We start from the raw sequence: 14,714 nt of genomic DNA, 5'->3' as shown, positions 1-14,714 counted from the left end.
ACTCCTGTGAATTCAATTTATTATTAACTCGGGCACTCAGGGCACTTAAATGCTCCGAGGTAACGAACATTCTATTTGAGCTAGACAGCGTTCTGATAGACTTTTAATATTTAGTTGTCACCGAGTGTACATGCTTAATTCAGTCGAAGAGCCGGATTTTCGATTCACCCTTACTGCTTCAAGGCGAAGCGGTGACAAATTACAACAAAGCTGCGCCTACAGTGGCGCTATCTGTGGCTTGGTTTCTCAGCTGCGTTGCTTACTTAAGGTCAACGTTACTGGACATATCCCACACCTGCACCTGCACCACTCCTCCCGCCTAATAATGATGATATGTATTTCTCTCCTGTACAGAGTGATGAGAGGGCGCTAAAAAGTCTACAATACGCTAAACAACACTTTTACTTGACAGCAGGCAGCAGCAAGGCGCTGGACGCAAAAATTGTACAATATACGGGCAGTAGTGCAAACGGGGAAGACAAAATTATTACAGTCAACTAAGTTTCACTCAAGATATATTTAAATAAAATGTCCATACAAGAAGAAAAATATCCACAGGTATTGCGTGCATAAATGAACAATCGAATTTCTAAGTCCTGTTGCAGGTTCAATAATTTCGGACCAATCGTGGGCTTTACATGTGTGTTCCGGCACTCGCCTTCGTTTCCAAAACCATCGACAGTTGCAGGCAACAGATACAATTTATGACACTTGGCGTATTCGCATTAAGGTTGCTTACAGGAGTAGTGACACAGAATATCTCAAGATATGTAGGGTTATTTGACAGGAAATGATTTTTGAGCTGGTGTTTCGAAGTCAATATAGGGATGGTTATTTTTCTGGTGATCTGTACACTGCCCAAGATCTCAAGCGCCCATCATTCCAAATTCCGTGGTCTTCCAACCAGTTGCACCTCTTTCTCTACCGAGTACCGCTGCCCGCGCACTCACCCGTCTTTCAGAAATGCGGCAAGGGCCTCCACGTCAAGAAGAGGTTCGAAGAGGGGCTTTCCGGATCCTTCGATGATGTAGTGGTAGCCCGCTTTTTGGGCGCCCTGGGCTATGCGGTGCGTGTCGCATCCAGACATGAGCATCGCCAGGAGCCGCACGATGTCCGACTCGTTCTTCGGCTCGAACGCGTGCAGCAGGTTCCAGTATGCAGACGTTCCCTTCGTAAAGAGGTACTCGAGCGTGCAACCGTAGAGCTCAACCACCGTCACGGCGCAGCCGCTGGCGACAGCCCAAGGCTTGATGTGTTCTCGGAAGAAGGCCCACATCTGCATGCAACGGCAACAGAAGCACGCGCTGCACCGCGCTGAACACAACGAGCGCGAGATAGTCGATGAACGAACATATGTACAGCTTCTCATCAAAGTAACGACCCCAGTACGAGTACCAGTGAATGTCAGTCCTCCTGGTCATGTCTCGCTGGTGCTTCGCAAATCTAAGCATGTGTAAATATGAGGTGTTTGTTTGGATCATACAGAATTTTTGAAAATCGCCTATGGCAGCTCATAGTGTAACTGTAGTCCTTGAACGCTATAGAATACTGGACGCGGCAGACATTACTCACTCGGGAAATTAAAATGCATAGAAAACTAATTAAGCAGAATCCAATAAATGTTTTATTATCTGCTTTACGGTGCATACTCAAATTTACAAATTGTGGCCGGTGAATTTGCACGGCATATCCACATGGAACGAATTCTAGGGATAATATGTGTTTAAATATACGTGCCGTGAAAGTCGCACTAAAATACACTATTGTTATACTTGTCTTATAAAGCCGCTTTATGCATTGAAGCGCAACAATAACTTGAACGCCCACGCGTTTTATCGCATACTTTGGGAATGAACATATAAAAACTGATGTCCTGAAAATTATTTCTAAGCGATATGTCTTTCGAACTCACCGGCTACAATTCGTATATTGCAATATGCGCCACGAATGAAATAACAAATTGTGAAGGTAATTATTGTACTTTATTAATTAGATAATTAATTATTTCGATTTAGCCCGCAAGGAGTGTCCACCTCTTAGAGCAGTCCTTCTCAATGACTGGAATTGAGGAATCAGCACAGGCGATTTTTAAATTATTGGTATGTTCTGAACAAAATTCCCAGTACATACATACTATAGTTATCCTCTAAAACCCATGGCCCGGCCCGGATAGACGACATACACAGCGCTGTGCATATCGTCCATCGCAGTCCTTGTCCTTCGTGCTGTACGTTATTTTTGACCATTGACTACATTCCCTGTACCAGGGTTTCTCTATCAGTTCGTGCCACTTACTTTCTATGCCAGTTTAAATTGTGATCTCTGCCTAAATCACGAACAGCATGCTCGATTTCGTCTCTACAATTCATAGTTCTTCCATTTTCACTAAGATCTCATGACACGTTCAAGGTGGTTGTCGGCCGCTTTAATTAAGGCAATCGCTGTAGCACCTGCCTCTTAGCCTGATTCATTCTGTGTGGTATATCGCGCGATTGCGAAGCTTACCAGAAAAAAAAGAAAGATTCATTTTTATTTTCAATTCGAGAAGCTTAATAGGACGTAAGTAAGAAACTTGCCAGCATTTCACAAGAATTAAAGTCATTTGGTGAACGCGTGGTTAAGGCGTGTGCACTGCACCAGAGAAGCCGCAGCCTTGACTAACCTCGTCGACATCGACGCCTGCTATGACTTCTTGCACCTGAAAGGCAGCGGGTTTAACCAGCCACTTGCTCGGGTCCCATCGAGGCATGAAGGGGAACGTCACGCTGGTCGCTGCTTCAAGCAGGTCTGGCAGCTCGGCATCCTGAACACAGGGCTCCAACTCCGACTCGTTGTCTCCGCGGCAACCGAGAGCGCTGGACAACTTTATCCACGTGTTGATGGTGTCCTGCGCCACCGGTTGTCACGTGCTCTGTAGAAGCCATCTCTCTTTTTCTCCCTTTCGGGCAAACCACACAATTCCGATATGGTGAACATGGTGTCAGTGTGTTGTGGCACTGTCGTTATGGGAGACAGCACGCCTTCAGTGTGTGTGCGAAGCGATCGAACTGAACAACTGCGCTCGCGATAAATGTGTCGGCTTCAGGTTTTTAACCTTTGCAGGAACACCCCCAAGGTAATGTTCACGGCTCTTATTTTATGCGCTAGCATTTGCGAGCAAAGATGTCTGCTTCAAAGAGCACACCACGGAACGTTTCGCAAAGCTTAGCGCTGCATTCTCAAAATGAGCCATCGCAAAATTACGATCTCTCCATGTAGTTGAGAGTGATCTTCTATGTGGCCACTTCATGGCGCTGACGTCAACTGAGACGGTACTGCCGTGGTGTTTCCAACGAATAGTAGAGTCAACTTTAGCGTAAAACTTCCAAAAATTATTCCAGCCTGTGAGCCCTTTACAGTTCGGCATGTTGCTTGAAATACTTATTTGTGGTTATGTAAATACCTATTTCTGGTTATCACATAGGATATGGAACGTCCTTGAACCTAGACATTGGCCATTAAGGCCTACGCTGAAACTTGCCCCTTCAGGTGTTCAATTTACTACCTACAAACTTACACTGGTACGTCCTACGTTAAAATACGCCAGCGTAGTATGGGATCCTATAGAAGGAATAAAATAATCCGAATAGAAAAAACACAGGGACGTGCAGCAAGTCATATAATGTCGAAGCACAACTGCGCAGATTCGATGACTAATGTACTATCAAAACCAAACTTTCTTCAACTCTTATTGTGGCGAAAAGTACTTGGATAAAAGCTTATTTTAATAATAAAATGTAATTGATTTAGCTGTCGTGGTGGTCTATTAAGATGTCGTGGTCTGTTGTACCTTGACCTATATATGCCCACACAAGCGCAGATCGACGCATGTATTTGCTCCCTCTTTCAGAAGACGACTGAAGACTGGAATAGACGGCTTCATAATGTGACCAAAATTGATTCGTCAGGACAGCTTGAAACAAAAAACGTACTGGTCTATTTTACCTCAAGCAAAGCTTAACGTGACAAGTTTTATTGTGTACTAACACAATGTGTCAAAATATTTCTGCCTGTTTCTATGTCACAGCTCTCATGTTGGATGTTGAAATTTCGTTGTGAATCTACTGCACTCATATATGTCAACACCTACAGCTGTTAAGGATGTTGTTTGAAGTCTGTCGTATATTTTTTTAGATCGTTTTGCCTTTGCAGATATTCGAGTCTCGATATTTATGTTTATGAAGAGAGGTGTTTCTTATGCTTTTTTGGATTCATGTTAAGCTCCTGTACTTATTCTATTAACAATTTCAATAGTCCTTCCACCCTGTATCAGCCTTCGGATTCATCAATAAAAACAAATAAGTAGAAGGTAACACTGGGTAAAAACTACACTGCTGGGCTTCATTAGCAATAGGTCAGCCATTACATAAATTTAACTTCTTAAATCTACATGGTCTTTGCAGAACAATGTGTTGCGCATTCTTTTGTTCAGAGAGCGAGATTCCTCTTAATATTAAGCTTTCTCACAAAAAGAAACATCAGTGTTTGATAGGGTTGGCAGGAGAGGATGTGAACTTTGTCCCTAAAGAGAGCGTTAACTTCGCCGGTGTACCCTCCATTATGAGAAGTTTCCACGCCAAACCGTACGTGAGCGCACTTATTTCGTGCCCTGTAGCAGGGCTTGTATTCGTATCTAAGAGCCCTAAGGCTCTGAGAATCGAAATTCACACAGTTTCTCAGCATCTACAGCTTTATAGTGTCAAGATCATTTCAGGAGCCCCCATTGCCTGTCCGAAAGTAATGTTCGCACGCGCTGGGGCCAGGAAATTTTTGATCGTGACTGTAATATACACTTTTCAGTTCACCCTCCAAGTCAGCTTCACAGTCGCCTGAATTAGGTAACAAAAAATAAAGAAAAGACTGCGTTAGAGTCATGTAGCGGGCACCGTTAATCGACGAGCACTTCAGGAGATTCGAGCATAACCAGCAGAACTATCACCGTGCACTGAGGCAGACGAATGTAGCTCGTGCTCTCTGAGCTTGGGAGTGCACTTCACTTTGCGGCTTTACTCATCACGGATCTCGCTGATTGATCGGATGAAAAAATGAATTGCCTGCTTGACTTTAAAACTGTCTAGTGAGTGAAATTTTACATTTTTTATATAAAAACAAATGGTCAATATGGATAGAAATACGAGGTGTACATGGAACAGTACATACAATATTGCGGAAGTCTATAACAATTACAACAATTACGGAAGTGTGTCGCACAGGCAGCTATTCGGCATGCAATGGCCCCAAGAATGAAAAAAAAACGGGATCCGTGAATTACAAGGCGCACAGGCACCAATAACTATGTCTTCAGTTTTTATTGCTTGTAGATGAGCTGACTTAAAGAACTTTAATCCCATAGTTTCACCTGAGCATCCTGCGATGCCCCAATTGAGGGTTCCTCATTTTGAGGCCATGTTCCCTGACAGTCATGAACGTGCGCGGAATCGGAAAATGCAAAAAGTGCTCACCTGCCATATATTGGTTACGCGTCAACGAACCCCAAAAGGTCCGTGTCGTGCTAATGCAGGGTCCCCTCCCCCCCCCCCTATTACATGCCTCATTATCAAATCGTGATTTTCGCACGCAAAACTCCAGAGGTGTTGTTTTTTATGTTAAGAATGGGTGCTCGTAACTTGGCATAAATTTGGCAGGTAATAAGATCATAGTCAAGAACTTGCTGTGTTTGTCGGCAGCACGGATCCAAGGACTGGTCCCTCCAGCACGGCTCGCATGCAGCTCAGCTTCAGTGCTTGGACGGCTGCGGTCAGCATGTAGGCGCCAGAGCCGTGGCCCACGAGCATCACTCTCGATGGGTCAGCGTGAAACGCCGCGGCATTGTCCAGTGCCCAGCGGACAGCGACCATGGCGTCTCTGATGGCCAGGTCAGCATCCAACTCCACTGGACTTGTTCGGCGAAGGAAGCCGAGTACACCGAGTCTCACGTTCGGGGACATCACCACTGCACCGGCTGTGCAAGTTGATTCACGCTACTCTCATATCGATCTGACGAAACACCTAGGTGGTCGGCATCGGCGCGGTTCTGGCTTCGGTGCAATCAAGAACAGCGACGGCAACAGGTTCGGGAAGGGTGAAATATGTCTAACAAAAGCTATAGCGAAGATATTTTAGGGAAACAGATATTACCAAAGCGGGGTCAGAGCATAAGGCTGGGAAAGCAGGAAATTATAGTGCCGACATCATTCTTTGCAGAAATTCATTGATGAGCCTTTTGATAAGGAACTTCTGGAGTCGAGGGAAGGTCATGGGCCCAGGATTTGTTATTCGATTCTTGGAATTGGGTAATGACTACAGCAGTGGGTTGCTTCTGTTGTGCAGCATCCAGGTCTCTTTATAAGTTATCGCGAATGGGAATTTCTATTTTGCACAAAAATATATCTTAAAAAGCGTAGAATGGGCCTAAAAGGCGTTGCAGAAAAGATGTTGTGGTGTTACGGAAAGTTAAAAGCTTCGAAGTCCTGTCTAACAGTGATATGAATTTTCAGGACGTTTAAAAGTTCCTTGTCATAGGTTGTCTTAGCATCATCATCATCATCTTCTGCTTATTTTATGTACGCTGCAGGAGAGAGGCTTCTTCCGTCAATTTCCACTGATACTTCTCTTTGCGCCAGCTCGCACCATCTTATGCCTGCAAATTTCCTAATTTTGCCACATCACTCCGTTCTCTGACATCCCTGCCTGCGCTTCCTTGCTCTTGGGACTTCGCCTTAAAACGCCCGTAAGAAGACCTCACCATTATTTTATTTATGTGCTCGAAATTGCAAAGCACCGTTCAGGAAGCGTTCTAACAGAATAATTTTTAAAACGGTCGTCTAGTATCCAAGAAAGAAGCAAACCTAAAATCAGTAAATCCTCGTGTTCTGGTCAGTTACGCTCTCGCGTTTGACGTCGTTGGCTTATAATTTACCGAGTAGACAGGCCACGTGGATGACGTCGTCTCGCTGGTGAGCCGGTTGGTTCCTGCAGGAGGGCGCGTGGACTTTCCATGCGATAGCGTCACAGGCCCCGTGTCGCAGAAAATCCGGCTTTCACGTAGGACGTTCTTGCGGCAAAATGATTTTCGAACCAGCCACACCCAGGCCCTCCATGTGGCGCAAGGAAGTTACTGAACTAATTGAATTTTCCAAGCTAAAATGCATAGAAAAATCTTAAAGTACGACACACACCCAACCTACAGACATGATAGCGTCAGATTGTAATTTGACTGTATGAGAAAACATAACTCTGTTACGCGAAAACTAAAAGAAATCACTTTTGCAACGTTTCTACCATTCGCGAACGAGACGCTGTGTCCGCCATCTGTGCGTGCGGGTGCGCGGGTCTCTCGGGGGCCATGGGACGGCGCACCCGGTTCCTTGCAATACCTCCGGCTGGCGCTTGACTCTGTCGCATCGTGGCGCACGCAAGAGGCCGCGTTTCTACCAGAAAGGCCGCCTTCGTGCATATCGTTCGCAGACATCGCTTACCGGTAAACATTACGGTTACATAGGCTCCAGTTGCCGGGCAGCGTGAAAAGCAGACAGGGATCTGCGATAAGTTCTACGGATGCTAACGCGCACTACTGAAGGTCATGCACGTCCACTGCCCTACCCTCCAGTTTGCCTACGGTGGTGTTCGCGTTGTCGTGATCGAACGACCCATATAACTCGAAAAAGAACTAGGAAGAGTCGGCATAAACCGTAGAGTTTCTTACAGATATTAATCGACGAAACGCTAATGCTAGTATGTACACCAACTGCTAGTAGGGCGGTTCAGTGAACGTTCAGTCAGAGGCAAAGATCCTGTGTGCTCGGCCTCGCTCTAACGACCCCCCCCCCCCCAGAAAAAGAATATACGCGTGCTTTAATTCTTTTATTAAAAGCCTATCTTTATTTGTATGAGGTCGTGCAGGTTAATTGGAAATTGCTATATGTGCGGTTGTCTTTACGTTTTAGGTCATGTCTCGCACACTTGGCTTCAAGGGCTTAAATCGCCCCAGCGGTCACAAACAGCTCCGAAGGCCTGCAGGAGGCTTCTTATATCCGTGCCACACGTGCATAGAAAATGGCAATAGGCTACATTCTATTAAATTACCTAAAGGCATTTTTTTTCGGCAGAGCTTCCACGTGTCCAAATTGATTGACATCTGACAACATCCTGTCGATGACAGCGTCTTCTGAACTGAACAACTTATGGTAATAATTAAATAAATATGGGCTTATAAGTTTATTCGGCCTGCATAAATATTGAAATGTAAAAATGAGCACCCTATGGGCCGGTTAGCTTGACTTTATTGCTGCCCTTTACAATCGACCATAGCAACAACGCCCAATGCCAGAAAAATCTGAAGCCCAGCAGCAAAAGAACACCTGTTCCGTCGAGGCCATTGCAACACCGATACGAAGGAGTTCGCCGAGCTCAACTGCGGACAGTTGCGTTGATATGCCTCTGCTGAAACAAAAAAGTTCGCGGAATTTCAAAGGATACAAGAGCAATGAGCAGTTGTAAGACTTCAAGTCCGCGACATTGAACTTAAATGACCTTGAACGCGTTCAACCTGGCCGCTTGGCTACCATTCCGAGCACTATAGCCAGATTGCGATGGCGCTTTCCTCGCAGCCAGCGATGGTCTAGACACCTTGCACAATTTGGGAGAAGTACACTTCGAGAAGTGTTTTGTAGCGTGAGCTACACTGGCCGAGGTTGAGTAGTTTCGCGTGGCTCTTGGAGAGCCGTGCTGCGCATGCGCGAGGAGCAGTGACGTCACGCGGCGCACAGCTGGCGCGCCGTTGCCACCGCCGCCGCCGTATGCGCCCCGCTGTTCTGCGCATTCCAGAGGAGTGACGTCATATTAGCGGCAGACGCACTGGTGCCGGCGCGTGCCCATCTGTGCGCCTCCGTTGAACAGTAGCCAAGTCTGACGCTGCGCCGGAGCCGCTTGATAGCGCCTCTCATTTTGTGCGCGTGCGCAGAGGTATAAGTGGGGGTCAGCACATAGCGGGTCGTTTGCCAGTATGGTATAGCCATGGAGAAGGAGAGCGAAATTGCTGCTCAGCGGCGCAGAAGAGCGGAGAAGCTTAACTCATCGGATCCCGAAGTAGTTGCCTGGAAATTAGCGGTTGAGCGTAGGAAGAACTAACAGATGAAGGCTAAACGTGCTGACACCGGAGCAAAGGGAGAAACGTCTTGCAAAGCGGCATCACCAGGAGGCTGAGCAACCTGCCTCAGCTCACGCTACGTATATCCTGGCATAGCCGAGCTAAACCACTACTAATTTTTGGTGCCTCACCAGCCACGCTGGGCTACATCGTCGAATTTTTTGTCACATTGACCTGCAGATTGTAAACGCCGCAATGACCAAGGAAAGTTGTGGACAAAAAAATGCTATGCAGATTGAACGCACATTTCAGAAATTAAGTGAAGCGAAGGTTTCGTAAAGGACTTGCTAAAAAAAGGTGATAAATTCGCTCATTTCATAACTGCCGCACACGCAAGCGCTCTCGTGCGCCCCTGCTATACAATGTGGCAGCTCCTATAGCGCCTTGTATTCATTTATTTCTTCTCATTTATTTTAAACGTACCGACCACTTCTTGTAAAATCCTCGTTGTCAACATGTGTTATATTATGGAAATCATCATCACCACGAACACGTGGTAAACATCTCAAAGAGGGAAGTTGGCCTTGGTACAAAAGTATATGTGCGATTGTGGCCTAATGACTAGGAAAGCAAGCAAGGAAAGGTTGGCTTCGTTAAAGGAATTGTTATTGATGACCTAGATTTGCGGCAATAAGGATGCTTAGGTATCATTTGTTTTATCACTGAGTAATTTCGTATGAAACAAGGCCATGTAGCCTGGGCAACTCGTATAGTAGTAAAAAATGTTAATTTTGTCCCGCATGCAAACTATTCGGCATAACAGCAGCAGCCAGTCAGCAGCCATGGCCAGAAAAGTACGGGAACTTTCGAAAAGCAAGCTTCGCTTTAGGACTCGCCGTCGCACTCTACCGCTTGTTTCGCTGCGTGAGACGAGGCAACCTTAGAGCTCTTTTCACTTGGCAATTCAACACTAAACAAAATTTACAGGGAGCTCTGTAAAGCCGTTGTACAAGATCTCGAAGACACCTAGCTGAATATGCCTCCACCTTCAGATATTGAAGACTACATGAGAGAGTTTCTTGCCGTTACTGGGTTCCCTCAAGAAGGGTTGACAGTTGCCGATTCCTGATGTTGCCTTCTAAAAAAAAAATTATGCAGATAGCTGATGTGTCGTCAGTTGGCAACCCAGCAGCGACTCCAGAACTGCATTCGGGACTCTAGGCACGTGACGAGTACGTCATAGACCACCTATTTACAACCCCGTGGTGCGAGCAATAAATGTTTCATTTATCTACGTTCACTATGTAGTTCTTCGTGTGTCGCGGCGTGACATATCAGTAACCGCAACTATAAGGGAAGGTAAACTGAGGTTCTGCTACTCCGCTGTGGCATTTTCAAAGCACGTACGTAAATATGCAGTTTACGTTCTCTTAACGCTTGAGTACTATTCAATTGTTTCTTAAATATAGTCGAATTTTGGTTTGTTTGAAGTGTCAACACATCTTCAATGTTTCAATTCTTTTTTTTGCCTTTAAGCACCCTTGTTATGTAGCCATTATGTGCCGCTCTTCAATGACCTCCTCTTATGCCAACTTGGGCATAATGTGTAAGTGCCGCTTATCAATGAACCGCTGACACAAACTTGCGTCACAAGGTATTTGCCATTGAGTATGTGCCATTCATCAATAAGCCACCTTGATGCTAACTTGGGTCACTGGGTACGTGCTATTGTGTATGTGCCGCCTGTCGTAATAATCACTATCTGCAGCGTATCATCAACAATTACCCAACAATCATAAGATCGACAGCTAACAGTATTAGAGCTACCAATAATTTGTAATGCATTGATGCACGTAGCATATCATCAACAGTTACCCACCAATCATAAATATACGGCTAATAGTATTCGAGTCAGCAATGATTTCTAATGCATTGATGCATCAGTATCTTTTTAGTTGTTTTAGGGGGTTGGTTGCTAAAACCGCACTCAACGAAACATGTTACGCTAGTATCGCGTATATCTTTGCAGCCGTACTACAGTCAAGTGCATTACTTTCGCATCATTGTGTAGAGGAAAGAATCCATTACTACAACATGCTTGTGTCACGTGCGCTGATGCCACTGTTGTCTCGTTACTGATGACGCAATTGGAGCTACATTTAGCCTCGCGTGTGGCGTTCAGAGAGCCGCACCTCGGCAGTAAATTTCTCCATGCGAGCAGGAATGGCTGAACTTGAGAGAGCTTAAGCCACAATCGTTATTATTTACCAAACTCGAACTGGTGCACATCGAGGGCTATAAGGACTACAAATGTGCATTTTTGCGCATGGATTTCACGCTTGCTCGGTGATGGCGCCCCAGCTCTCGACACGTAGGGCCCAGAAACGGCGCGAACACACTTTGGCAGCACGACAGACGGATACCATACCCGTCTGACCACAGCGGAACCGGTTCGTCTCCGTAGGGAGCTCAAGCGCGGCAGACACAGCCAAGAGCATGATCCCAATCCTACTACAAATGCGGCCAGTTCGACCAGCGCAGGGAAGTCTCGGATGTCACCAGTATCGGGGGGCGGGGGGAGGGGGGGAGGCTCATTTTGGCCCCCTGGGGCCCAATGAACCTTCAGAAAACGAACAGGGTCACTGCGCATAGGGAGGGAGCACGAGTGCAAAATTTCACGATAAGACTTGCGAGCTTTGTAACACGTGAATAAATGTAACTTGTGGGTTTGGTTACGTCATTTGCGCAACCTAGTGTCTCTATACACTTTATGCAGCGCGCACCAGACCTTAGACGTACCCAACTTCGCCTGCCAGCCCGATTTTTTTTTTCGTGTGGAATGCGCGTGCAAACAAACAAGAGCTGCACGAGGTCGGACTGCGCACGTGACCATAGACCACTGTGAAAAAGACGCAGGCTATATGCATGTGACCTTCCATGTAGCAGAACGCAGGCTGCCACCGTTTAGCAAAGCTCCACTGGTTGCAACTGCAGCTTGGTATTCTTAGAGTACAGTTTGTTTACAATTAATCAGAAAGCGTTTGCCTATAAGGGAACCGCTTGGAGCTGAAAGTTAACAATAAATTGTTTTTTTTTTACGTAATAAAACCTCAGTTTCCATGCCCCGCCTACGCTAGGGCTTCTAGAGCACGCATATTGCAGTACAACAAGTTCTCGCAAACAAATTCAATAACCAACGAAATTAAGGCTCCGACATTAAGGCTACATAGGTGGCATCCTGAAAATGACAATAATATTTGAGGCATCAGCAATATTTATTGTAATCTTCGTGCTCATATGGCACATATAACGTCTCAGTGTTCGTCTTGTTTGCGGTCGGCAACTGCTTTAACCACTTCGTGACTGTGTTCGGCACGCTCGACAAATGCTGCTGTTTGCACCTCGCCAAAACTGGTGCGGCCGACGCGTCGTCTACACATAGCAATTTCCAGTTGACACGCTGTACGTTGTACGAATAGGCAGTTTTTTTTTATCAACCGACCCCTAAGAGATGCTTATTGCGCTCTTCCGTGTCCACTATAGCAATCGTGACACTTTTTTGCCGTTTCCTCCCCCTTCTTTCAATCCCTCACCTCCCTTCCCTTTACAGAGTGGCTAACCGAACACCCGACTTGTTAGCTTCCCTTACTTGTGTCACTCTCTATCTTTTCAGCTTTATTTACTCTACCGTGGTCGTAGCAAAGCGCTCGTACTATTTTCGGCCGCCGATTGCGGGCTACAAGAGCTGTGGGGCCTTCCTATTCACTTGCTGGCAGCGCCACAAGCAAGGTGAGCGCGAAGAGAAGGCCTCGTACTCGCGCGTTTCATTTAATAAAAGCGCCGTGTGTACTACGTCGGTCTATCGCGTTGCGGACACGATGTAGCTGCGTAATATACGTGCTCTGGCGTTATACTGTGACTCCCTTACCCTTAGCAGCCAGCTGCTCCCATTCGGGCATATTGTTGGAGCCCCGCGAGAACCAGTCCTGCGTCATGGCCAGGAGCAGGGGTTTCTTGGCAGCGCTCACTGGTTCCCACACGTTCACGCGCAGGCAGTCCTCGCGGCCGAACAGGGTATCGTTGACCAGCTGGGCGCACGGCGGGCTCCACTCAGTGGCATCCAAAGCGACGTGACTGCTTGATGTGGCGGCCGGATGTGCGGAGGCAAAGCGCTTGCTTCCACTTCCAAAGTGAGCGTAGGGCACGCCAAGCCAGCGGTGGAGTCTCACGCCATACACGTCCACTGACCCGCCTTTCAGTTTGCCGGTGGTGGTGATCACCTGGTCGGGATCGAAAGACGGCTTCAGCTCACGCGTATGGAACAGTCCTGACCCTAACCTAAGGAGAGTTGGCATAAACTGTCGATAGCTTGCACGTGTCATTACGGTGTGCCGGGCTAGTACTCAAACGTGGCTGTCACGATGATGGCAGTGCAATAAATCATGACGCGTACGAAAAACAGTCTTGCTTCCTTTTTCGCAGTGACCGTCTTTCATCGGGTCACCACTGCCACTTGTTTATCTCTCGATTAAAGACGCATCGGTCGTGCCAACTCTTTTTCTAGTTTACGCAGCATCTCGACGTGCTAATACCCTAAGATGGCGGCCAGCATGACGTCAGTGCAAACCATATATAAACTTTTTGCAGAAACACCCAAAGGGGTATTGGGTGCTAGCGCATACGGGAACTGCAATTAAGAAAGCTGTCCCAGCATGATAATAATCACGGAGCAAGAAAATACACAAGGACGGAATACATCTTGCGGGCAGCCTTTGCAAGCTAACCCTCTTAGAAGCCAATCCCTCGTTTCTTTCCTAGCAGTATCGGGCCAACACGCCATGTATGAGACACAGCACGCGAGACTAGAATGTTTGGTTCACGATAGAGTCTCATCGATGTGCACTTGCTCGGCTGCCCTGCCGTAGCTCTGTCCGCAGAGCTGGAGAACTAAAACCTAGCGCTCGCTCTCATATGAGGACAAGTACTGGGCCAATACGCTTGGCTTCAATCGTGTGGCGCGATGCTCTCTCCTAATTGATTGCTTCCTCCATGAGCGTAATGGGTATTGCGTAGATTTGCCTTAACTTCATCTTTCTAGCTTCGCACGTACAGCTTCGTGACTGCAAATTAAAAATTTTTTTCAACAAAATATTGCGTCATATGTACAACAGTTCTCGATACTATTGCACGTGCGAAGTAACTTCATGCCTTCATGCGCTTAGAAAATGTTATCGCTTGGAAATTTGGAAAGGTGTTGCGCATTCAACGCGCTCACAAGAACGTTTAAAGTCACAAGCTCCGGCACAAGGTAAAACTCATGTGCTGTCCAACACTCCCACGGGAGCTGGGCGATATCGCAGTGCCCTAGTTCTGACAATTTTTTGGGGAACTCTATAGTAAACCGTTTTGAAGGCGCCGTCGCAGCGATGCACCTAAGGTGTCAAATAATGTCTTCGCATATAACTTTGCCGCGATGAAATCGAGTTTGACTGTTTGTTGAGCATACGGGACATGCCAAATCAGTTTGTCAGAATCTCGTATAGAGTGGAGGAAGATTCGTGATACAAAAATATTATTGAATGATCAT

At 46.5% G+C, this 14,714-nt stretch overlaps 1 protein-coding gene across 1 annotated transcript in view; it reads right to left on the bottom strand.

Moving 5' to 3' along the window:
• Positions 1–946: 946 nt before the first annotated feature.
• LOC142558343 (cholinesterase-like) overlaps positions 947–14,714 on the bottom strand; it is a 68,665-nt gene continuing 54,897 nt past the window's right edge. The window contains exons 3-6 of the mRNA XM_075670488.1: positions 13,056–13,407; positions 5,712–5,992; positions 2,663–2,887; positions 947–1,276 (exon numbers count right to left, since the gene is read on the bottom strand). Of these exons, the coding sequence (XP_075526603.1) occupies positions 947–1,276; positions 2,663–2,887; positions 5,712–5,992; positions 13,056–13,407 (1,188 nt within the window). The remainder of the gene's footprint in view (positions 1,277–2,662; positions 2,888–5,711; positions 5,993–13,055; positions 13,408–14,714) is intronic.

This window comes from Dermacentor variabilis, chromosome 9, assembly GCF_050947875.1.
Source record: "Dermacentor variabilis isolate Ectoservices chromosome 9, ASM5094787v1, whole genome shotgun sequence".
Taxonomy (NCBI): domain Eukaryota; kingdom Metazoa; phylum Arthropoda; class Arachnida; order Ixodida; family Ixodidae; genus Dermacentor; species Dermacentor variabilis.
The sequence above is the reverse complement of the archived record's forward strand: the minus strand, read 5'-3'. Positions and strand labels throughout refer to the sequence as shown.